Source organism: Polypterus senegalus, chromosome 8, assembly GCF_016835505.1.
Source record: "Polypterus senegalus isolate Bchr_013 chromosome 8, ASM1683550v1, whole genome shotgun sequence".
Lineage (NCBI taxonomy): Eukaryota > Metazoa > Chordata > Cladistia > Polypteriformes > Polypteridae > Polypterus > Polypterus senegalus.
In genome coordinates, this window is record NC_053161.1 from 146,016,619 (window position 1) to 146,043,795 (window position 27,177).

Consider the following 27,177-nt stretch of genomic DNA (forward strand, 5'->3'; position numbering starts at 1 on the left):
GTGGCATACCATAAATACTGTATACTGAATTCATGCAATTTTCTTAACTTAAATTTTTTAGTCCAATGTTACAGTTCTACTTTATCTACTCTCTATATATAAAATCCTAAGCCTAAAAGTGCAACGATTTTATGTGACGTTTTTTGTCACACTTTAAATCGGGCTTATTTTCAAACCTACAAATATATGTTTGATATAATTCTTTTCAGAACTGATCGAATTTTAGTGTGATGTTGTTAGATTTTCAGATTCTTATTCCGTTTTGAAATTATAAACTAAAAAATATCAAGAACTCACGTCCCGCGAGATGAGACTTTGTGCTAAGAGTCTGTGATTTCCGGAGCCGGAAATAAAAGACAAAGAGTAGGACAGATGCTGTACAGACTTTTAAATGTTCGAATTGCCGTGCAAGATGCAGATCACACATCTCAACAGCATCAGCAAACCAGCAGCTGATCAAGCAAAGAGGAGGTAAAAAAAAAACTGTATTTGTTTCCCATTGTATCACAGTTTAAGAGGGGGTTTCGGGAGCAGGAGAGAAGCGAAGTGGATGTGCAGGCTTTCTGGGGGTTAGTGAGCAAAGAATCCAGGGGAGAACCCCCTAGTATTCTATACAGTGTCAAATGAACAGACAAACGACACAAAAACGTTTAGGGTAGCCGTCCCGTATAATGTTGGTTGAGTTTGATTCAAGCAGTTGAGTCCAAAACAGAACCTACTTGTATGAAACAAAATGGAGGTTTTATGGTCAGGCAGGGGCAGTGAGGTCATTGGAGTCGGAACTGGAAATGAGGTCACCGTAAGTGACACCATCATGGCCAGACGGAATTGGTCCGCAGAGGAAAGAGAGAATGGGTTAGTGCACTCCTTCATTTCCTGGTCTGGCATTGAATTACACTCATTTGAGCCCTTTAATTGCCTCCCAAGTGCACGTGTGTGACAACTGATAGAAATTTTTGTTACAATGATCTGATTTCATCCACCCACCAATCACCAACAAGACTGCCATGTCACAACAGAATGTTCAGAAATACGGCTACACACATTCAGTCTATTTAGACATGCTAGTCATTCTAGCTGAATGTTTTTGAACTGTGGCAGGACTCTCGCATTATCACTCATAAAGCAAAGACACATTGTCTTTTTCAAGCACATATCTATACTAGATTCAATTGACCGTCTGAATGAAAAAAGCCTATTGAAATGGGTGAATGAGGCAGATGAGAGCACATCATCCCAGAAGACAGAGACAGTATTATACATGAAAGTTATTGATTGATTTCCAATTTTTACATGAAAGGTCATTCAAGAAGCCCTTTTAAAACAGCAAAGGGGTGATCATTTCCTGAACACAACTGAGCCACATAAGGGCTTGACACTTTAATAAGAGGCATCTGTGAAATGTTGTATGAACCATGAGATGTGGAAAACATTCGTTCATAATCACTGGGGAAAATCTGTCAGCATGTTTTCTTCCTGTAAAACCTTCAGTCTAATAGAAAAGCAAATTGCAACAAAAACCCTTCAATTATTTTAATAGTGTGGTATGATGGTGCAGTAGTTAGCACTCCTGCTTTACAGATAAAGCATCCTAGGTTCAAATTATAACCCAGTTGGCAACAGCATGACGTTTTCTTTTCTTACCTTGTCTGTGTGTTTATGGGGCGGATTCACTGGTTAACCTTACACATTCCAAATATGTGGCAGTTACTTCGATTGGTGGCTCTAACTTGACCTCCCAGGAGGTTGTGTGAATAAACGTGCTGTTCATTGCAATTAAAAACACTCCGACCAAGGTTGATTTCTTCCTTGTTGGCTGATGATGCCAGCACCCCTGAACTGAAACAAGAGTGATTAGTAATGGATGAATGAATTATACTCCCTATTTTCTAGGTTGAAATTAGTTTCTATTTTGATTTTTTTTCCAGAAACATACAGATTTGATTTTCTTAATACAAAATAACTCCTGTCCTATATTACCATCCTTTGCCTCTCTGATCGTATGTAATGTAATTCAATAGACTGAACAAGCTGCAACTCCATCACAGAGCATAATCTCGCACATAACTACACTCATATTCTTGTAGGGATAATTTGGAATTGACAATTAACCTAACTAGCAAAATCCACACAGACAATGAACAGAGTTTAGGGATTTGAAAAATAACACCGGATCCTTGAGCAAACACCTGTAGCCACCATGACACTCCACTATTCTATAGAAAATAAATACGTTCTGGAAGTTTAGCAAGCTCAGGGTTAAACTGACACCCTATTCTGGGTTGGTTCCTGCTTTGCTGTCTGCCTGACCTGGATAAGGAGTAAGAAAATGGTTGGAGGGATGGATGTTTGATAGCATTCTGAAATGTCAGGCACCACCGAACAAGTGGATAATGGCAGCTGTGGATGGTGCTGGTCAAATTTTCCCTAAAGTTCACTTCTGTAACTTATGCATGACCACTGGACGTGAAAAGTGCCCTCATGCTTAGATGTTGTTAAACCTGGCAGCTGCAAGCCCCTGACCACCAGTACTTTCACATTTATAGTACAGTATCCTCAACATAGCTATGATGACGTTCATTTCTAGCACATCTTGTTTTGCCAAATCTATAAAGATAATCTTCCTAGATAGATAGATAGATAGATAGATAGATAGATAGATAGATAGATAGATAGATAGATAGATAGATAGATAGATAGATAGATAGATAGAATGGACATTATTTGACCCCAGGGGGGAATTTGACTTTCTACAGGAACTCTTTAAATAAGTAAATAGGTAGATGAATAATTAAATATATACATATGCACACTTTGGTCTGAACAAAGAAGAAAATTAAAAGGAAAGATAACTTGACTGATTGTCCCAGTCCCAGTAACGTGTTCATTATCCAGGTGTATTGCTGCTGGTATAAAGGAGTCTTAGCAGTGTTTCCTGACACACTTCTGCTGAATAATTCATTGGCTGAAAGTCCACAGTGTTAGTGTGCAGCTTTATTTATAATGTCATTCCGTTTTGTTTCAACTCTGTCCTTTGCTACTACTTAGTAGGATAGTCGTGGCATAGTAGGTATAGTGTCTTGTTCCTAGTGCCAACTGTGTTGTACTGGTGACATATTTAGAGCTGGCCTTCCGCCTTGTTACAAATTCATGACTAGAATGAGCCTTCTAAAAAAAATGGACAGAACTGATGTTTTATTTGGGGGTGTTTGTTATATGGAAAACAGAATGCAATTCATTCACACCATCAAGTTTGTACCACATGTGCAGATCATCTAAAGAAAATGTGTTACTGTAAGAGAGAAAGGCTGGATGTCTTTTTTTGTACTTTATTGGATGACATATAGCGTCTTACACAATGGTGATAGTGAAGCAATTTAAACATTTCAGTACAGATCCACAAGTGTTTTAGTTGGAGTTCGAAACAGAATTGCAAAAGCACAAACGGAATTGTTTACAGTAAGTAGAGCATATGTAGGATATTCAACATATGTAGTTTGAACAGCTGTAGCAGAAAAGTTTTAATTTTTTTTTTTTTTTTTATTTATTTATTTATTAATTTTATTACAATCAATACATAGCAATCAAGTTTTACAAAAAAAAAGAATTATGCTAAGAACAGATCGATCCCCACCCTTGAGAGAGAGAGCAAGCCAAACGGTGTAAAATTTAAGGCTTTTAAAAATACCTAAATCAACAAATTCTCTGTGCTTTATAAAATCATTTCAAAATATTACTGATTAGATCCTGCCATGTTTTGAAAAAGTCTGCACAGATCCTCTAACTGAGTATTTGATTTTTCCAATTTTAAATAATATAACACATCAGTTTCCCACTGACTTAAAGAGGAGAGTTTGGGTTCTTCCAGTTTATCAGAATAAGTCTGCGTGCCAACAGTGTAGTGAATGCAATCACAATTTGTTTGTCTTTCTCCACTTTAAGACCCTCTGGAAGAACCCCAAACACAGCTGTTAATGGGTTAGGAGGGATTGTGAGTCCAAGACTGTCTGAGAGGTAATTAAAAATTTTTGTCCAGAATAATGTTAATTTGGAGCAGGCCCAGAACATGTGACCTAGTGAGGCTGGGGCTTGGTTGCAACGTTCGCAGGTTGGATCATGCCCTGGAAACATTTTGAGAGTTTTAGTCGAGACAGATGTGCTCGATATATAATTTTGAGTTGTATAATTGTATGCTTTGCATATGGAGCTTGAGTGAATTCTCTGCATTGCTACTTTCCACTCCTTTTCTGATATATTAATTGAGAGGTCATTTTCCCAGTGTCCTCTTGGATCTTTGAAAGGAAGGGATTGTAAAAGGATTTTATATATTGTAGAGATGGAGTCTAACTCCTTGAAATTGAGCAATAATTTTTCCAGCGTGGATGAGGGTGCAAGATGAGGAAAATCTGGAAGGTTCTGTTTAACAAAGTTCCTGATTTGAAGATAGTGAAAGAAATTTGTAGCTGGAATGTTAAATTTGGAATGTAATTGTTCATAGGATGCAAAGACGTTGTCTATATAAAGATCTCTAAGCAAGTTAATTCCAAATTTTTCCAGATATTAAAACTGCATATGTTTGTGAGGGTTGAAAGAGGTGGTTCTTTTGCAGGGTGCCACAGAAAGAAGCTTCTCCGTCTTAAAATGCTTTCTACATTGGTTCCAGATTCTAAGTGAGTGGAGCACAATTGGGTTATTAGTGTATTGCCGATAGCGTGTGTTTATTGGAGCACAAAGCAAGGAATACAAAGAAGTACTGCAGGATTTTACTTCTATTGCGGTCCATGCCTGTGTATGTTCTTCTATTTGTGTCCAGGTTCTTATCGACTGTATATTTGCCGCCCAGTAATAAAACTGGAAGTTAGGTAGAGCCATGCCGCTTCTGCCTTTTGTCTTTGTAGGGTCGCTCTTTTGATGCGTGGATGTTTAGAATTCCAAATAAATGAGGTTATTGTTGAATCTAATTGCTTAAAGAACGATTTATTAATGTATATTGGTATGTTTTGAAATAAAAAGGAGCTTAGGAAGAATATTCATCTTAACAGTGTTAATTCTTCCAGCTAGTGTGAGATGAAGGGTTGACCATCTATGCAAGTCTTGTTTAATTTTTTCCATACAGACGACGAAATTTTGTTGATAAAGAGCTTTATGTTTACTTGTGATGTTTACCCCGAGGTATTTAAACTGTTCTGCAATGATAAAAGGAAGGGTGTCTAATCTAATATTATATGCTTGCGAATTCACGGAAAGAGTACACTTTTATTCAGATTAATTCTGAGACCAGAGAGCTTTTGAAATTCTGTGAGTGCTGCTAAGACTGCAGGCACAGAATTTTCTGGGTCCGATATATACAGTACCATGTCATCTGCATATAATGAGATTTTCTGTTCCAGTCCTTCTCTGCTAATCCCCTTTATCTGATCAGTATTTCGACAATGTATTGCCAGTGGTTCAATGGCAATTGCAAACAGCAGTGGTGACAAAGGGCATCCTTGTCTTGTGCCACGTTCTAGTTTAAAGTAGTCTGAGCAAATGTTATTGATGCAAACTGAAGCTTCTGGGTTAGTATACAGTAATTTAATCCATGCACAAATGTTGGGCCAAACCCAAACTTCTCCAAAATAGTAAAAGGTATTTCCATTCAATCATGTCGAATGCTTTTTCTGCATCCAATGATAATAATATTTCTGGGGTGTTTGATTTAGTTGGTGAGTATATTACATTAAACAGGCGTCGAAGATTTGAAGATAAGTGTCGGCCCCTAATAAATCCAGTTTGGTCTTGTGATATTATGAGGGGAGCACTTTCTCCATCCTTCTAGCTATGATTTTAGAGAGTATTTTAACGTCGTTATTCAGAAGTGAAATTGGTCTGTATGATGCACATTGTAATAAGTCCTTATTTTGTTTTGGAAAGACAGTGATTAGTGCTTGGCGAAAGGTTTGTGGAAGAGATTGGTTATCTCTGGCTTCTGTAAATGTTGCTAATAGGAGGGGAGCTAGCTGAGCGGAGAATTTCTTGTAAAACTCTGCAGGGTAGCCATCAGGGCCTGCTGCTTTTCCACCTTGGAGTGACTTTATAGCATCCAGTAATTCTGATAATGACAGAGGTTTATCGAGCTCCTCCACACTAATAGCGTCAATTTGTGGTATCTGTAATTTATCCAGAAATGCATTAGATTGTATATTGTCTTCTTTAAACTCAGTAGTATATAGGGATTTATAGTAGTCTCTAAAAGTGTACATTATATTTTTGTGTTCGATGATTTTATCTCCATTAGTGTTAGTAATTACGAGATTGCGTTGCGCACTTCTTGCTTGTGAATTTGTTGCGCTAAAAGCTTATTAGCTTTCTCTCCATGTTCATAATAATGATGTCTGGATTTGTAAATTAGTTGTTCGGTTTCTTTAGTTGTCAAGAGGTTTAATTCTGAATGTAGAGCCTGCCTCCTCTTATGTAGAGTCTCGCTTGGTAGTCTGGCATGTTCTTCATCTATTTTAGTAATTTCGCTTTTTATCTCTGCTACTTTCTTCGCTTCGGATTTATTTCTGTGGGAAAGATATGAGATAATCTGTCCTCTTAAGAAGGCCTTAAGAGTTTCCCAGAGTATTCCTGCAGAGATCTCAGGGGATGTATTTGTCTCTAGAAAGAATTCAATTTGTTTGGATATAAATTCAGTACAATTCTCGTCAGCTAATAGAAGCGGATTGAGACGCCATCTGCGGGTGAGTGTATGGGGCTTAGTAATTTCAGCTCCAAGATCATCGGAGCATGGTCTGAAATAACAATAGCATCGTATTTACAAGATTTAATCTTAGGCAAGAAGTTATTATCTATAAAGAAGTAATCAATCCTTGAGTAGCAATGATGTACTGGTGAGTAGAAAGAATATGTTCTTGAATTTGGGTTTAAAACCTCCAGGGATCTGATAAGTTGTGATCAGTTATAAACTTTGTAATTATCTTTGCGGTGTTAGTTGCGTTCCCCTGTGGAGGAAGTCTTATCTAAAAGTGGATTTAGAACACAATTAAAGTCCCCAGCCATTATAAGTTTATGAGTGTTCAGATTGGGAATGGATGCAAATAAATTTTGTATAAATTCCTTATCATCAACATTAGGTGCATAAACATTTATCAAAATCATTTTACAGTTAGATAAGTCTCCCATGACCATCACATATCTCCCTTCAGGATCCAATACTACATCTGATGCTACAAATGGTACTGTTCTATGTATGAGAATTCCCACCCCTCTAGTTTTCTTTGTAAAACTAGAATGGAACATTTGGCCAGTCCAGTCTTTTTGCTGCGGAACTGATCCTTACTTAGTAAGTGGGTTTCCTGTAAAAATACTATTTTAGCATTTAGACCTGTTAGGTGAGAAAGTACTTTCTTTCTCTTTAATTCGTGATTCAGGCCTTTAACATTCCAGCTTACGAAGTTAACTGTCCCATCATGGAGACACTGATTCTGAGTTTTTGGTGTCATATTATAGTCTTAACTGGAAGTGAAATAGTTTAGGTCTTAATTTCCTATTCCCCCAAGAGTTGTTGCCATGCAGCTTATTATTACGTTGATAGTTATAATTATAAAGATTGAGATGATAGATTAGGTATAGATCAAGCCTGCTCTCTTTCTCTTCCCCCCTTAACCCCCACCCTCCCTTTTTGCCTCCCCAGGTGAGGCTAAAACCCACTTCATGCAGTCCCAGTCCTCTGACATACCCAGAGACAGAGCACGTCCAAAGCACATCAAGCCCCCATGCAGTGGCGCTTTAAGGTTAAAAGATAGAGATATCTGTTACCAATATAGTCTTTAAAAGAGGAAAAAAAAAAAAAAAGAAAAGAATTTTGCACTTAATATACATATATATATATATATACATATACACATATACATATATATATATATACATACATACATACATATAATCTTCATCAATTTTAGTGCATTAAGATGATATCCCCAGATAATAAACCCAGGTGATGGTGTTAAAGATGTGTCCAAAACAAGCATAACAAGTCTTAATGCAGTAATAGCAGTTTTAATTTTTTTGTTTGGTTTTAACGGGCTTGAACTTGACAATGGCCTATCTGCTATGATAAAACTTTTTTTGATCTTTTCTCCATATCAGTTAGTTTATTATGAGTTTTTGTTTAATATTCTAATTACTCTCTTTTAAGGCTCTGGCCACACTTTCCCTCTCTGTCTGTGACTCTGCACCCCATATAATTTCCTACATCTTCAGCATCAATAATTACTGGCAGAAAGAAATCATAAATAACCCAATTCAGAGTCAATCCTTTAAGATCATTTGAGATCATAAAAATATTTTGCTACCAGACTACAGTGCCATCCTAGCAGAACCTAGTCCTGCAAATGGAAGTCCAAGGCTACCACAGGGTCATTTGTTAAATGAATTCCATAAACTCCAGTCAGTGTGTAAGTCCTATTACTTTGTAGTTTGTCTATTTTTTTTAATTGATTATAGATTTCAAGGTGTAGAGAGCCTGATACTTTGTGATTAAGGACACAAACCAAGTACATGACCAAGGACACCAGACATGTGTACATCTGAAATTTCTTTATTATTGTAAATTCTTTTAATGAGCCTATCATAAAGTCAAGTCAAGTCAAATAACCTTTATTGTCATTTGAACCACATACAATTAAGCAATACACAGTGAAACGAAATAATGGTCCTCCAGAACCACAGTGCTACCTAGAAATTATGTGAATTTCCCCTTGGGATTAATAAAGTATCTATCTATCTATCTATCTATCTATCTATCTATCTATCTATCTATCTATCTATCTATCTATCTATCTATCTATCTATCTAGAACACAAAACTACAAAAAAAAAAAACTAACAACGTAAAGTGCAAGCATGTGCAAACAGCACAAGACAGTGCAAAGACAAACAGTGATACAAGCGAGAAAGTGCAGCGCAGACCAATACACATTTATGATATCTAAGTGTGCAAAAAATGTTGCAGGTTATACCAAATATGACAATATCATAATAGAAAGAACAGATGTAAACATGACACTGGAAATCTAAATAATGTAACAGTATAATAATAAATATAGTAAATATAATACTAAGTATAAAGACATGACCTAGTTGAGGTGAAAGGTGTGTTATCAATATAGTCTTTTAGAGTTTAGGAGTCTGATGGCTTCAGGGAACAAACTATTACACATTCTGGTAGTGAAGGTACCTTTTTCCAAATGGCAGGAGGGTAAATAGTTTATGTGAAGGGTGCATCAGATCCTTCTCAATGCTGGTAGCTTTGTGGATGCATCATGTGGTGTACATTATCCATGATAGAATAAAGAGTGACTCCTATGATCTTCTCAGCTGTCCTCATTATCTGCTGCAGATTCTTGCTATCCAGGATGATGCAATTCCCAAACCAGTGATGCGGCTGCTCAGGCTGCTCTCAACAGTCCTCTTTGAGAAGGTAGTGAGGATGAGTGCTGGAAGATGAACTTCCCTCAGTCTTTTCAGGAAGTAATAACATGGACCCAAAATTTTGATGTTTGATTCATCCAAGCCACTTAGTTATCACTTTTACCTTATGGCACGGTGCTCCATCATTCTGGAAAAGGCATTGGAGGATGTGTTGGTAGCCTTCTTTATTCATTGCTGTGTTCTTAGGAAAAATTGTGAGTGAGCCTACTCACAAGGCTGAGAAGCAACCCCACACATAAATGGTCTCAGGATGCTTTACTGTTGGCATGACACAGGACTGATGGTAGCGCTCTCCTTTTCTTCTCTGCATCTTTTTTCCGGATGCAACAAACAATTGGAAAGGGGAGTCATCAGAGAAAATATCTTTACCCCAGTTGTCCGCCGTCCAATCCATGTACCTTTTGTAGAATATCAATCTGTCCCTGATGTTTTTCTTTGATGCCCTTCTTGACACCATACCATCCTCCAAAAGTCTCCACCTTCCTCACTGTCCATGCAGATGCACTCACACCTGCCTGCTGCCATTCCTGAGCAAGCTCTACACTGGTGTGCCCCGATCTCTCAGCTGAATCAACTTTAGGAAACGGTCCTGGCACATGCTGGACTTTCTTGGGTGCCCTGAAGCCTTCTTCACAACATCAGTGGAAGTGGGTTTTTTGGGATTAAGTTAATTTTCATGGCAAAGAGGGACTTTGCAATTAAATGCAGTTCATCTGATCAATCTTCATAACATTATGGAGTATATGTAAAACTGTCATTATAAAAATGGAGTCAGCAAACTTTGTGAAAATTAATATTTGTGTCATTCTCAAAACCTTTGGACACGACTGTACAACAGCTGGTTTGCTTCCTCTCTTGGTAGGAAGTGGAGCTAATAAATCTGGAGAAACTTCAGAGTAGACTTGATGACTCGGTACAAATACTTCTAGGCCAATAATATCGTGCTATAATTACAAATACAGCATTTCACCTCTGGCTACACAATAAATAGCTGGAGAGAGCCATCTGGTCCATCATATTCAGTTCTTTGCAACAGAGCATTTTATCAGAATAGGCAGCCTTAGAAATAGATGGCCAAAAAGAATGGACAGACAGATCATTTGATAGGTGGATGAGTTGAAAAAAATGCAAAAATTCTTTTAAAGGCATAATAAATGAGAAAAATAGATAGATAGATAGATAGATAGATAGATAGATAGATAGATAGATAGATAGATAGATAGATAGATAGATAGATTTTATTGATTTCCAAAGGGAAATTCCTTACTTTATCGCTTAAACAATTAGCAATCTAATAAATTGGTTTTGTTGCCATTACAAAAACAGTTTGTGTATATGTTTATTGCAAGACTTTACAAAATAGCTTCACTGTTTACTTATCTGTAAAGAATAAAAATGTTCCAGATATTTACTGTATGAGTGTTTATGGATAATCCCTATGAGCTCTGTGCGTAAATTTAATTTGAACTCCTTTTCTTTTCTCTTCTCTTTGCAGTTCATCGCTTTTGCCTCCTTATTTTTCATCCTCGTCTCCATCACAACATTTTGCCTGGAAACCCATGAGGCTTTCAACACCGTGATCAACAAAACTGAACTAATAAGGAACGGGAGCATCATGGAAATGAGTACACAGTTTGAGATTGAGACTGATCCAGTGTTAACGTACATCGAGGGAGTCTGCGTATTGTGGTTTACATTTGAATTTCTTGTGCGTATCATATTCTGCCCTGACAAGCTTGAATTTGTCAAAAACCTCCTGAATATCATTGACTTTGTGGCAATCTTGCCGTTTTATTTGGAAGTAGGGCTGAGTGGACTTTCCTCCAAAGCTGCTAAAGATGTATTGGGCTTCCTCAGGGTGGTAAGGTTTGTCAGAATTTTGAGAATTTTCAAGCTAACCCGCCATTTTGTGGGCCTCCGAGTCCTTGGGCACACTCTTCGAGCTAGTACTAATGAATTTTTGCTGCTTATCATATTTTTGGCTCTGGGAGTTTTAATATTTGCCACCATGATCTATTATGCTGAAAGAATAGGAGCAAGCCCAAGTGATCCAACTGCCAGCCACCATACTCAGTTCAAAAATATCCCCATTGGATTCTGGTGGGCAGTTGTGACCATGACCACCTTAGGATATGGTGATATGTACCCTAAGACCTGGTCAGGAATGGTAGTAGGGGCGCTCTGTGCATTGGCTGGAGTGCTCACAATAGCCATGCCCGTTCCTGTCATCGTGAATAACTTTGGAATGTACTATTCGCTAGCCATGGCAAAACAAAAGCTTCCACGTAAGAGGAAGAAGCACATCCCTCAAGCTCCTCAGGGTGGATCTCCCACCTACTGCAAGATGGACCTGAACATGGCTTGCAATAGTACCCAAAGTGACATTTGTCATAGCAAAGAACACAGGCTGCTGGAACACAACCGATCAGGTAGGGGAGCATGCGTAACTGCCCAGCACATGATGAATATATAGACCTACCTCATACTTTAGAATCAAACTAAAGTGCTGTTTTTTGCTCAGACACCTGATTGCAAATACCCAGATCCAGAAAAACAGCATGATCATTCCCTGGTTACCTTAGAAATCAGATGAATGCAAGTGTATTCTCTCAGCGTTTTCAGTAGTAGAAGAGCAATGCACCAATGCTGCCTAGATGCAGGTAATTAAAAACGGATTAGCGCTCATTCTGGGTGAAGTGAAGGTTATCATTCAGCCGAATCACCAGTCCTCGTCAGTGTTCTATAGCAGAGGTTCCCCAGGCAGGCAGCTTCTGCTGTCATGTATTATTTATTGTCTTTGTATTCTAAAAGAAGTTGTCTATATATTCCCGTTCCATTGTGTTTTTCATTTTTTTTTTGGTCAAGGAGTGCATGTTGCCCTCTTGTATGCTATGCTTGATGCAGTGCTTGGCTTGCGTGGGCCTTGCTTCATGTGTTGTTACAGTAAATGTTTCATTGTGCTGTGTTGTTCTACATATAACATGAAATAGATTCAGAATGTGTGTATGTTTGTGTCTGTGTATTTTTGTGTGGGATTATTTTTTCAGGGTGTAAATATATATATATATATATATATATATATATATATATATATATATATATAAATAAAATATGCAGTATATTCTTGTTTCTAATCACAAAGGGGTCAACTCTACTCATCACCAATCACAGCAGAATAGACCTGCAAATTTAGCAGAATTTTCAAAAAAGCATAAAAAAACTGTGAAATGTAGAGCAGTAATTAATGTTTTCTTGAGCAATAATTAGTTATTACATTAAATGATGAGTCATTTTTTGGGAAATAATTGATTGGTCAACATTAGGAACGGGTTCAACTCCATTGTAGCTGATTTGCAGGATCTCACTTTTTTCTGTCAAATGAATGTATGGCTGATCAAGTTGGGGTTTCCCTGTTCATATTTTGCTTTAAAAAGGAAGCCAGCACATTTCAAAACATATCAGTGGCATGATTGTGCACTGAAAAGGCCATTAGCACACCTTCAGTTGAACTGAGTGATATTCTCCTTCAACATTTTAATGTGTGGTAAGTGGAGAACAAGTTTCAAAACACACAATCTAGATGAAAGCGGTCACAAAAACAAAAGGTTCCAAAAGATAATATGTGTATACGATTTGCTGATGTTGTATTTAAAGTTTAAAACTGAGCGTTGCTTTATTGAGACGTCAAACTGATTCTGCACTTTACTTGCTGCAATAATCACATAATTAGATCCTAGAAGCTTTGAGTTAGATTTTTGATGTTTCTTCAGGTTACTGAACTCATTCATCGTGGTTGTTATCTATGTTACTTTAAAATGTCACTACGGACCTTATTATAATTTTAACGGAAACAGAGGACAACTCATATGTCGTATAAAAACCATGCCAAGCAGCTTCAGTCAGCAGTCTGGAAAGAAGTAAGTGGATAGCAGGCTGTTGCAGGATACCAAGGATAGCAAGTTGTTGCTGTAGTAAATTCCTAAGTTTTAAACAGGGCATCACTGGTGGAATCTTTTTGTAGCTACATCCTCACAATTACAGACAGAATAGTACACTTGATGTTTGTGCTGAATTCCTGTTTAGCTGTGCCTCTTGAGGGTCGAAAGTCTTTTTCTAGTCCAGTGTGGCTATTAATATTTTTTCTACACGGCAGGTTAATATAAAATTACTTATTTAATTGATTAATTGATTGCCTGATCTCAATAAATCCATACATACATTCTTTCTTTGGTTACTCCTAGTTCTTCGCACATCCCAAAAATATGTAGTTTTGATTGATTGATTGTAAACAGTTCAATTGAAAACAGTTCAACAGTTCAATTGAACTGGCATGAATGAGTGCAGGTACTGTACGTATGTATCTGAGTAAGGTTTCTAATATTTAGATAAGTATTCTTCTTATGCTTTTGCCATGTCGTAAGGACATATATATATACTAGCCATCCCCCGTGTAGTAGTGAAACAGGACAAACTTTAAAAATCAATAAACAAAAAGGTTTTGCTACCTAAGCGGAGGCAAGGTGCACTCTAAAACACATAGGTAGACTGACTCCCTACTCCTGAATTCACACTTCCCCCTCTCCTCGGCCTGCAGCCTCTGTCTCAAATTATCATGAATATTTTGCTCCTGATAGCGAACTATGATTCTTAGCATGATGAGAGAAGTTGCAAAATCAATCGGAATGTTCAAGCAAATTCTAGAAAAAACCTGACCTAAATCCGTAGTAGTTCTCTCATGAAAAGCAGACAGGCATACAGACAGACAAATTTTGGATTTTACCTATATCTCTCTATTATAATAGGAAATCTTGAGACAAGACTTTTTTCCAAGTCCCGCGAGACGCGCTAACAAATGGAAATTATTACTCGGTGAAATAACGGAACAGCAAAATCAGATTGAATATATGGACATAGCAGGTGATATGACAGAAATATGTAGATATCGTTCGGCTTTAAAGTTTAAGTTGGAGACTTGTAGATCATCTACTTTGTGTTTCCATCAGGGAAAAGTAGTGTTTCTTCCCAATGAAAAGGCGTATCCACGAGAATTAAAAGATTTGTTGTCTGGTGAAAGTGAAATCCACAAACACTACAGGCAAAATATTCAAATCTACAATAATCTGTTCGCATTCACAACAATCAGTGCTCAAAACTTAGATTAACACAATTCAGGACCATACACAATGAGAATCTGTGGTCCCGGAACAATTAAAGCTACTACAAATGTAATTTCAAAGAAACCACAATTCTGTCAGTTTTATATTTATGATCACAGAGAAGCAATGCAACATAGAATTGAAAGAGTTAAACGATCAGATGTATTAGAAATTCTACAGCCAATAATGGATACAAATCCATACGTCCAGAAGTATCGCACTTTATACGAAATTTATCTGCAAAACATGGACAAAGAAGTTCCCTTGGATTTCTATATGAATCCGAAAGATCATGGTTGCATTTATATTAAACCAACATGTGACGAATTGTCAGTGATAATAGTTGGGAAAGATGAAGACATCAAAGACAGAAGTTTAAAAAGTATTTGCGTGTTGATTTCAAAGCCAAACAGAACGAAAACGCATAACTCAACAAATACCTCTAAAACATGAAACAATTTTATTTCAATTTATTATGTTTTATTATTTTTAACTATGGTTAATTACTCGCTGTAACGTAAAATAGTTAGTTCTATTATGCATAGGTAACAGTTCCCATTGAAAAATAACAATCTGTTAAAATTGTACATCCGCTTACCCATACGCGAGCAGCAGAGACGCGAAGTGGCTAGCGCGTATCGCTTGCACAGGGGTCGTTATATAATATAACAAAATTATGTCTTTTTAGCATTAATGCTGATCCAGAACTTTAACATTAAACATTAACACAGTGTGCACTCTATATAGCTGGAAAATCGCCTTCCAGCCCTAGTCACATCACAAATCAACCCCAAACTGCTTAGTTTATACTAAATAAGAGCTGGTTCATGTCTGGTGACCTTTTCAGTGACCCTTAATTATCAAACATATTAGTATTGCTTACAGAGATCATTAATTGTCTTATCAGTAAAAGCCTATCCTTAAACTCTAACTCCTTTAACCAAAACAGGACATAAGTTACGTCACCTTCACATAACACTTATGAGAGCCTGTGGAAATATTTTATGGGTATGATATATTTGATAAGTACCTTTAAAGATACAGATTTGGTTGAAACTTAAACAAATGAAACTATTTAACATTCATGAAGCCCAGTTCATTACTTATTGTTAAACAACAAAAAACACTTTGCTAGCGACAGGTTTTAAAGTTAATAAAGCAGAATACATATGATGAATACAGACATATTTCTACATAAATACAATACAAATTGAAAATATATTTTTCCACAGCTGGTATATCTAAACTGGCTCAGAGTTAATGAAAGTGGATGCATGTGTTTCTTTTGGTGAATAGGCATTCCACTCAGGCTTGATATTTCAGAAGATGAATTGATTGAAAGTCTGATATGAGGCGCTTTTAGAACTACCGCCTCAAATTCCCAGAACCTTACTCGAATTACAGCTTGGTCACTTTCTATGAGCAGTTTTCCTGATTTTCCATTTGTACAAAGATTTTCTGTTGGTACTCTGGTATGCTCCCAAATTCAAAAGATGTTTGTCTTAAGTTGATTGACGACTATGAATAATTCTGTTTTATTGCGTTGTAAGATTGCTTATGTCATGCACCTAACATGAAAGGTAGCAAATGACCTCTAAAGTTCTTTTCTTAATGGGAGATAGGAAGAAATATGAATATATTTACTGATTAGATAAAGAATGAAAGCATATTGATTATTTATACAAGTCCAGATTTAATTACACATGGATGTATAGGCAATGCCAAAAGACTGAATGAATACATTCAGGAATAGTCATTTCTTCCACAGCTAATACTGAGAACTGTCGGGTCTCATAGTTAAATGTAAATCAATACCTTCAATAAATGTGATTTTGCTAAATTTAATTCTTTGAAACCCAAAGTAATGAATTACGTTCCTACCCATGTGCTTATATGTATACCCTGTTATAAGATTGAGTCTCCAGACATTATAAAGGTTTGGGGCAGCCACCCGTATATTATTTCCCAGCTGAAAAAGTTTTTGATGTCCAAAACAGAACTGATTATTTGGAGGTAAGATGGTTGTTTTAAGGGCTGGGAAAGGAAATGATGTCACCTAGTCCGGAACCGGAAGTGACGCCATCAGAGGTGCTGGAAGTGACGCCATCAGAGGTGTCTGAACCTGGTAAAATTTCCTGGGGATGGTCTGCAAGAAACTGAGAGAGACAGTCAGCACACTCTGCCACTTCCTGGTCTGGTGTAGTATTACAGTTCCCCAGGCCCTTTAGCTGTCTCCTAAACGCACGTCTGTGACAACCCATATACAGTATATACTGTTTATAGATATTTCTGTGACACAATCTGTTACCAATCAAGTGATGTGCATTTTATTTACTTAATCTGTTATGCTATTTAAATTTTTTTGTATAACAAAGATGAACATTTCTTAGCATATTATTTACTTCTAACAGATGGAAGTGCTGTCTTTAAAAACCTAATAATAGCACAACGCGATAAAGGATTTAGCAAACAGTAGAGCAAGTATACCAACAGTACTCATAAACACATTCCTAAAAGCATATATAAACATCTGTTGACTTCTTAATTTTGTAAAATTTATTTTTCACTACACTTATGTGATATGGGTAGCACAATGAAGCAAATACAAAATGAACAGTAAATCTGGAGAAAATAAGAAGCCCCTTCTATCTACTGTTCTTTGCTGTCAGGCAGGGGTGACTGTCTTCTCCATCAAAACTTGATTTCTCCTCAATGGCTTCTTCCATTTCCAGACTAGCTACGGTATCTGACTACCAGAGAGACACTAGCTCATTTGCCAGGTGAGCTTTCTTGCGTCTACTGCAGTGTGCTCCATTTTTATTGGTGTCTTGAAAATTTGTAAATGTTTGGGTGAGGCAACAACACAAATCCCTCAGGCAGCACTTTGGTCAAGGTAGCGTTTTCATACTTGAGTATTTCTTTTTACATTATGTATCAATAATTCAAAAAAAGACACTTATGTATGAACCATAACAGTTACATATATATCAAGTGCCTAATTTATCAACTGCATTTAAAAATTGTAAGCAATGTTTTCATTTTAAAATAATCAAACGCACACACACACCAGAGTACCTGAAGAGAAGCCCATACAGTGACCGAGCACACATTCATGTAGTCTTCTGGAGCTGGCATCTGCTGAAACCTATTATAATTCATGGTTTTCAAAAACACATTTTCATTTTCTATAACTTTTTTCCTTATTCTGATTATTTTTCTTATGTTTCTTAAAAATTGCTTTTTGAGATGTTACTGTATGTTGATGCCATTTTGTGAGGTGTTTTTGTTGTGGGCACCAGTATTTCCTGGTTTAGTTTCATGGAGTCAGCAATGTTGTAGATCATTAATTACTCAGTTGCTACCATGACTACTATCACCATGGTGATATCATGAAATCATCACACTGACATTATTTAAATGTCCTGGCATTGGGAAAAAAACGAGCAGACCAGTTATAGGGACCAGGAAGATACATCAGTAGACAGGCAAGAATCGAAACTGGAAAGACAAAAGACTAGGCAACAAAACTGAAGGATAAGACAAACTTGTAATATAAGAAAGAAAACAAAGCAGGGTCAAAAACGGAAAACAAACACGAAAGTGTTTCTAGCACAAAGGTTTCTTTAGAAAGCCACAAAGTTGCATAGAAACTTTTTCAAGTGAAAGCTATTTATACGATCGTCAAAACTAACGTGACCCTAGCAACCACCTAGCAAACAGGTTCCAAAATGGCGACCTCTAAATAAAAACAAATAAATACTGTGTTGCAGTATTATTAAATACCAACATATAAGAGTTAATAACTTTCAAAATACAACATATACAATTGAAATTCTAGACATAAAAGATTCCTGCCAACAAATAATGGTATTGCAGTATTAATCCTGTTCAAGTTCATTTGAGGTCTGTTCTGTTTATCCTTCCCAGGAAAATTGAATGATAAACGTGACTCATGACAATAAGATTGTGGCACAGTAACAACAATGCCCAAGCTTTAGTTAACAATTAAAACAAAAAGAATTTTAATGTGAACACATTGATTAGTTTGTGTTGCAAAGGTTCTTTGTTCATAATTGTTTGCTCCTTTTTGGATTTTTTGTTTAGTTTATTATTTAGTCATAATGGTTCTTGGGAATCTGAATCCATTACTGAAATACGTTCTTTTTTGCTACGCCTCCAAGGCTAGATATAGCTGATCATTTTTTGGCATCTTTTCTTGATGACATTTTTTTTATTTCAGTCCACCATCATTTTGTGGCAGTATTGCTTCAACATTACTATGGAAACGACCTGGAAGTGCTACACATGACATATCCAGGTCAAAGTTATAAAGTTTGAGCTTTGCACATCCTCATTATCTGTATTTAATGGATTGTCCCTGAAATAATTTGCTTTAGTTTTTCTCTTTTCAGTATTAGAATTTTTGTCTACGTTTCTGTGACTTTGAAACAGTATTTAGTTTTGGTTTGATGAAAGATTGGACTGATTTTCTGGTTTTGACCTTGCCATGTTTATGGACTGACATTTGATTGCCTGGTCCTCGTTTCCAATCTTGTTTTCGATATTCTTTTGCACAGCATTTAGGTAAAAGGTTCATTAGTTAGGACTTTAGGTATCCAACTACTTTTTCAACTTAGACAATTGATATTCTTATATTTCTCGTTGCATTGACTCAGTCTGCTTCCTGGCTATTCTCTCATTTAGTCCCAGAAAATACATTTAACTCATCTCCTGATCACAAAATAATCAATTCTTTCTTTGGGACTGACCACCCTTTTTATTTTGGTGATAATAAACCAACATGCTATACCAACATATAAATACAGTAAGTTAAATAAACCCCAAAATATCATTTGATAAAAACACAAACACAATGCACTTGTTACATTCAAATATATGAATACGTAAGTGGACTCAAGGTAAACTTTGCATGGTATGCCGCAAAGACAACTCCTGTGACCATGTGAATGATGTCTGCTGTATAAAAGCCTGTCAATGGTCAGTTTAGTGTATTTGTCATGAATATGATGCACAATATAATTTCTAAGACGGTTATAATTTAGTGGTGGATAGCTGACGGGAGGTGGAATGGTGCACCACATGGAATGAACAATTTCCAATTGTAATACTGCATCACAAAAGCTGTGCATCTGCTGTACCCTTCTTGGAAGTTACCTTTAGAAAGCAGGGTAAAGGCCGTAGTTAAAATTATAACAAAATTTTGTTTCTTCCAATACGTCATTTCCATGCATTCTCTAACAATTTTCATTGTCACAATTGTTGTCTTTGCTGTGCCGTATACAAAGTTTGGTTTATTTCTGACTCTACCTCGTATATGTGTATTTGAATGTACATGTTGCATGGGTTTTTGTGTTTTATTAAATGTTGTGTTGTGGTATATTTTAACTATATGTGTGAAAGTGTTCAGTGCTCAAAGCTTTTCAATGGAAAGTTCGCTGTGCATAGAAAAGTGAATTGAATTCTACTTATTTATTATTATTATTACTATTTTTCTAATCTAACAGGAAGCCATGGCAGTGCAAAAATGAAAATCAGTGCGGATGGTCCATATAAACTTCCACCCTTTTTTAAAATTTCATCAATCATCACTCTTGCCAAGCCACTACCATATCCGTGAGAATCTGGCTTCCTACAACTTCTGCTTATTCCCTAAAGTCAAGGAAAATGTGCATCAGCAAAAAGAATGTCACAAGGAAGTCATCATACAAATCATCTATCTAACATATTGGATGTACTTTGCATATTTATGATGTTAAATGTACATTTCTATTTTTCATTTTATGAATCCCGGATCTTAAGAACTCCTAATGGTCAAAGTCCATAAGAACATAAGACATTTGACAAACGAGAGGAGACCATTTAGTTCATCAAGCCCATTTGTTTAGCTAATAGCTAAGCAATTTCAATATCTCATCCAGATTCTTCTTAAAAGTTGTCAAGGTTTCTTTACTGAGGTGTAGTGGTTAGTGCCACACCCTCACAGCTCCAAAAGGCCATTTTGAATCTTGCAGCAGTCACTGCATGACTTTTGCTCAGTTAATTCAGATTTTCTTCCGATATCACAAAGACATGGAGGTTAAGATAATTGGTCAAGTATGAGAAAGCGTGGGGATGCCCGTGAGTACTCCCTTTGGTGGCTTGGTGTCCCCTCAAGGACTGGTACTTGTCTTATGTCTGTTGCTGCTAGAATTGGTTCTGGCTCTCCATGAATATGAATTGGAATTTCCAGGTTTAGGAAACTTGTGGATGGATGGATGAATATAACTATATACAAACTAAGACCAGTTAGTAAAGGATGACTGAAAAAGAAGACTCTAGACTGCAAAGATCCCAGAGAAGACAAACTTTGGTTTTGTTTGTGGTTGGTACGAAAGGTACATCCTTATCAACAATGTGTTCTGTACAATAAATAAATTCTGCAGTACAAGTCATACATTCGTGCATTTTTGCATTTGACAGTTTATGGTTGTGGTGTTTCTAGCTTTGTGTGAAAAGTAGGGGTCAATGTGGAGGGGGTGTCACCAATAATTATTCACATATAAATGGGTATGTGTGTGCACACTGACTACAATGGCCCAGTTTTTCACACATATCCAGTATACTATATATAATATATATAAAAGTGATAGAGAGAGCCATTGGGGAGCACGTGGATTCCGAATGAAATCTTTCAAAACAGGTCTTTATAATATTTGTAATGTGTCAGTGACCACTTCTCTTTTGCATGAATTCTCTCCATACTGGATTCTGCCTTATGGGTAGTCTGGCACAAGCCCTCTCTGAGTTTGTTGCTCTTGCAGAAGTGTAGGTAATCAATAATTCACTTCCGTTCATTCATTTTTATATCCTTTGTTGGGTGTTTAACCAGAAGGAGTGGTCCCTCTACTCTCTGCTCCACTTCTTTGGTTGTGCAATGTTAGGCTTACACAGGTTGTCTTCTAAGTGATTATCCAGGTCTATGTACTTCTGGTACTTTTCAGCAAGGAGAGGGGTACGAGCCTTGAGGTATCCGAATATTTCTGATATACACTTTAAAAACACACAAATATTTATATAGTATATGACCAAAGGTATGTAGACACTGCCCCAAATGAGTTCAGGTGTTTCAGTCACACACATTGTTAACAGGTGCATAAAGATATAGGCACATAATCTTTATTGACAAACATTGGCAGTAGAAATGATCATACTGATCTTACCTGGCTACTGGCACTATCATAAGACGTTACCTTTGCCACAAGTCAGTATATGAAATTTGTACGCTGCTACATCTGAGCTGGCCATCATTGAATGCTATTATTATGAAGAGGAAGAATCTAGGAGCCACAAAGTGGTAGACCATACAAACTCACAAAGCAGGGCTGTCGAGTATATAAAAAATCACCTATTTCCTGTTAAAGCACTCACAACAGAGTTCCAAACTGCCTCTAGATGTAACATCAGCACACAAATTATGCATCAGGAGCTTCAGAAAATGGGTTAACATGATTGAGCATCAGCACACAACCTTTAGATCACTATGTGCTACGTCAAGTGTTGGCTGGAGTGGTGTAAAGCAAGCTGTTATTGAATTCTGCAGTAGTGAAAAACATGCTCTCTGCTATGATGAAGTCTGGCAGTCTGATGGATGAATTTTGGATAGTGGATACCAGGAGAATGCTGCCTTTCTGACTCCATAGTGCCTACTGTGAAGTTTGATAGAGGAGGAATAATGAGCTGGGCCTGTTTTTCAGGGTTTAGGCTAGGCTCCTTGGTTCCAGTGAAAAGTTAGTGTTAATACTACAACAATCAAAGACATTGTAGAAAATTGTGTGCAAGTTGTGACAACAGTTGGGGGGAAGGCTTATTTCTGTTCCAGCATGACTGTACACAAAATCACATTCATAAAAACATGGAAGAATTAATGTGGCCTACACAGAGCCCTGATCACAACCCTAGTGAACACCTTTCAGATGAACTGGAATGCTGATTGTGAGGCAGGTCTTCTCATCAAAGATCAGTATGTGACCTTACACATGCTCTAAATGGACATAAATTCCCAGAGATACACTCCAAATTATTGTGGAAATGTTTCCCAGAAGAGTGGAGGCTGCTGTACCCACAAAAAGGGAGCTAAATGCTTAATAATGCCAATGGGTTTGAAACTGGTTGTCCAACAAGCTCAACTATGTGTGATGCACAGGTCTTCACAAAGTTTTGGTCATATTGTGTATATTAATGGGTTTAAAAAGATCTATATATATATTTGTCACAATTTTTCACACTGATAAGCATTGTTTTGATGTGGTGATTTGAGCTGCACACTCTCAACTCCAAACACTTGCATTAATTTATGGTGCATCAAATCCTTTGTACTTTGCCACATGTTTGTGGTTTTTAACAAAACAAAGAAACAAATGTGTTATATATAATACATTTTTAACAGTGAATATATCCCAAAGAGGTTTACGAATATTGAATACAACTGGAGCATAAGCAGGATAAGCGACACCCACGTACTGTGGGGTCAAAGAGATGGAGGCTGAATTAGTTATACTATGGTTTAAATCAAAATGCCTAGCAATTAATTAATTTATCAGTCTTTATTTTATATGGTGAGAAAGAACAAACAAAGTAGTTTGAGGTGGTGGCACCACTGAAACCTGGAACAAAGATTACCAGAAACAAGTTCTTTATCAATATGAACGACTTATTACATAAAAAACAAGGGAGGAATAATTACAATAAGAGTATAAAGGAACAAAAAACTAAAGAGAAAATATATCCCGGTGGTCTTGCTGTGTTGAACTATACTGGTTCAAAACTGTATCAGGAACTTGACGTGGCTACTCTGCTTGCCCATCCATCTGAAATACTCAAATCTCCCTTCTGCTGCAAAGAAATACTTTAAAAAAGAAGCACTAAAAATTGGCTAAAATACAGAGCAATTCTCATTTTCTTTCTCTATTTTGTTGGCTCTGGTTTTGGTCAGAAACCATAGACCAACTGTCATAAAACTCCTTCCACACATATAGGTGTTCCCAGAATTTATTACTAAATGGCCAGGTGTAAACAAAGACTAGACATGAATTCACAAATTCTACAATTGCTAGAAATTCTCTGGATTTACAAATCTATGAACAAACCCAGAAAACTGGAGGTGACAGCACACAGCTCTTCACAGTGTCCTTATTTATATAGTGAAGCTGTTCACCATAAACCATAGTGGAGCAGCAACAAATGAAAGTCTGCTTGATCTTTTCCTGGATTCATTTTTTGGGAACTATAAACTGAGGGGATTTTGAAATATAAAAAATTCTCTCCTTCCCAGCTTGAGAATAAATTGTTAAACCCACTTACCGATATAGCCATGTAGCTCCTTCACAGATGTCATTTGTTGTCAGCAGAGGGGATAATCCATTCCTGCTGCCGTGAAGTTGTAGCGATCAAGGCTTGTGGTACTCAGTCTAGTGGAGCTTTCTGGAAAATTCAAAATAATACAACAGAAGTTGTTGCTGAGTCTAATTTGACTTTACCTATTTTCACCAAATGATAAGGTTGTTCATTTCTCAAATGGGTCTGTGATTTAAGTGTATCATATCAAATAATAATAAATAATTCCAAATCACTGCTAGAACACTGAAGTGAACAGAATCAAATGAACGTTTTTTCCATTCAATACATTTGCTAGAAATCAGTCTTGGTGTTTCAGCCATAGATGTATCACTAGTGACCTACAAAATAAAAAATACCACACCATTATACAATATACAAAAGTACAATGTGCAAAATATAATAAATCATAATTCGATATAACAGTGGTATAATGTCTAAAACCTGATTTTTAAGTCTAAATATAAAAATAATGGAGGTTAGATCAGGAGAATCAGAGGTGAACCAACAGTTGTGTCTGACTAGTGTGACTGTAGAAGGAAAAGTGTTATTTATCTGCCAAGTGCTTCTTGCCATTAGCAACCAGCAACATTTTGTGATGGTAATGAGTGAAAGAGATGGTTTGCTAGGTGAAGGTGGACTTTGAGTAATTAAATTGCTGCTCACAAATTTACTCTTGTTTAGACAATAAACATACCTGCAACTAGTGGCTGTGGACCTTTCACTTACTATTTAAGATCCTTCTTACCCGGGATAAGAGGGTTTTGTGTGTCCACCACGAGTCTAGGAAATTTACAGGTAGCCCCAGTATGTTTAAACAAATAATCCCAGCAAAATCATGGGTTGGTCGTGACAGGGACCTATAATAACAAGTGACATTAAGCTCATCTCAGCCTCTTAACTTTAGTTATTATTATTATTATGTTTCCTCCCACGTTTCAAAGACATGCAGGTTAGGTGCATTGCCGATTCTAAATTGTCCTTAGTGTGTGCTTGGTGTGTGTGTGCACACCCTGCAGTGGGCTGGCACCCTGCCTGGTGTTTGTTTCCTGCCTTGCGTCCTGTGTTGACTGGGATTGGCTCCAGCAGATCCCCGTGACCCTGTAGTTAGGATATAGTGGGTTGGATAATGGATGGATTTATTATTATATTATTATTATTATTATTTTGCTTTGTACCATTGTTGCTATGTGCAGAAAACCTTTAACCTTTAAATACATGCTGGCCTCTTTTAATTTTAAATCAAGTAAAAAGGAAAGATTTAAATTTAAATTGCATCTTATTGTTCGAAGGGGTTATGTAAGTATTTACCTAAATAAGAATAAATCACAAACACCATTATAATTAGTTGTCCAAAGCAAGGATTTTATTTAGTCACACACCCAGCGACGCTGGCTACTATATTTGAGTGGTTGTGTGCCTGTAATAAGAGTAGGGAAGCTTTTATACACTTTTTGTGCAACATTTAACAGTTTAAACTTTTGATAGTATGTGCCTAATTTGACAGAAATAAAGTTTGTTCTCAGAAATGAAGTAAATGTGACCTGGATAAACCTCATGACTCTGTCTCAGAATGCACCTGTGAAACCCACCATTGCTCAGATGCAGACATTAGCTAAAGGTTTGGTTATATATTTAGTGCTTGTGATGGTGCGGATCCGCTCCAAGCTCCCTTTTCCAATTTGGGAGCCTTTTGAATCCAACACTGTCGATAATGTAACCGATTGAGCAGGCAGATGAGGACAAATCACACATGGAGCAAGGGGAAGGTGTAGAGTGTGCAGTACTTTTATTAAACAATAAAAAGAAAACATCAAAACAGTCTCCAAAGTGCAGTTCTCAAAGTTCAACAAGTAATCTATAAAAACAAGATGTTAAATGTGGAGGTTAAAATTGCAATAATTAAATCTTTTAAAACGAGGTTAAAACGACTGGCAGGAAACTGTCCTTTAAAAATGAGCCTTGGCACAACCCTTCAAAACAGCTGTCTCCTCAGCTTAACACCAATGGGACCTAGCAACTGAGGAAACACCTCTTCGACGGGCACAGCATTCCATCTATGCGGTCAACAGGTCCGGGTCCCTGCCGCTTCCATGGCTCGGGTCCATGGACACAGAAAGGTTCAAGTTCCAAACCTCCTGCTGCCTTCCCAGACTTAAATGGTAAACTGCACAACTCCTGGTCACTGAAGCCTCTCTGTAAATGTTCAGCTAGAGCAATCCAACACTGCAGCCCCGAGTGTCGGCCGCACGCACTGCTCCTGGGGTTCTCCTCCTCCAGGCTGTCTGCTTCCTCTCTCTCACTCCTGCGTTCACTCCAGGTAACCTTTGTTCTGACTTTTTCATTGTTTAGTTTCATTTCGTTCTTCTCCTCTCTCTCTCTTTTGTTTTTTTTTTCCATCTCCTATGCCGGCCTGTGCTTATATGGCTCCATGGGCACAGAATCTTAATCACACACCGATGTAGCCGATGAAACAAATAAGAATGATAGCATTCTCATGTGCAGGTGCATCTCGCCCTAGCTTACCTCATCAACTCCCTGCGGTTCAGTGAGCACAGCCATGGGGACTGACATGGCTAAACATATTATTTATTAAAAACTCAGCCATTCGTTCGGACCCGCAGTCCCACTATATCACAGTATTGCCAAATTGAAGATCAGGCACACAATCGCCAAAGTGACAAACAGGAAAACCTACCGATTGATTATCCTTATTTTACATCTCAGATTTAAGCTTTACAATAATGCAGAAAGTTTAACACACAGGCCCTCAGGGGATTCTAAGAAATTCCCAATAGTCCCAAAAACTTTAAAATCAGACCCCACATGTTATTTGTACAAAGAGATGCTGATTTTGTGTGCCTCACACAGGCTAGAAACAGTAATACTATGCCAACAACAGACACTGAATACAACGACTTACCTGAAATACAACACTAGATGATGTCTGTAAGAATATACAGCAGTAAAAGTGACAGTATGAGTGGCCTTATTACACAAAGATAAAAACGATTATTAAATCTAGTGGTGTGAATGATAATAACTCCTAACCTATTTGCCATGTCATCATGTCGCCGGGAGTCCTACTTCTGCTGCCAAGTTTCTTTTGCAAATCAATTAAATATACTGGTTTGCACCAAACTCCTCCTTTATTA

General features: G+C 37.1%; 1 protein-coding gene across 7 annotated transcripts in view; it reads left to right on the top strand.

Moving 5' to 3' along the window:
* The window catches only part of kcnc2 (potassium voltage-gated channel, Shaw-related subfamily, member 2), a 326,666-nt gene that overhangs the window by 269,752 nt on the left and 29,737 nt on the right, over positions 1–27,177 (top strand). For 6 of the 7 annotated variants that reach the window (XM_039761908.1, XM_039761911.1, XM_039761909.1 and 3 more), the window contains exon 2: positions 10,969–11,902. In XM_039761908.1, coding sequence (XP_039617842.1) covers positions 10,969–11,902 — 934 coding nt within the window. Of the gene's footprint in view, positions 1–10,968; positions 11,903–20,154; positions 20,932–27,177 lie in introns of those variants that run through there. The other variant, XM_039761910.1, reaches the window with a different exon arrangement.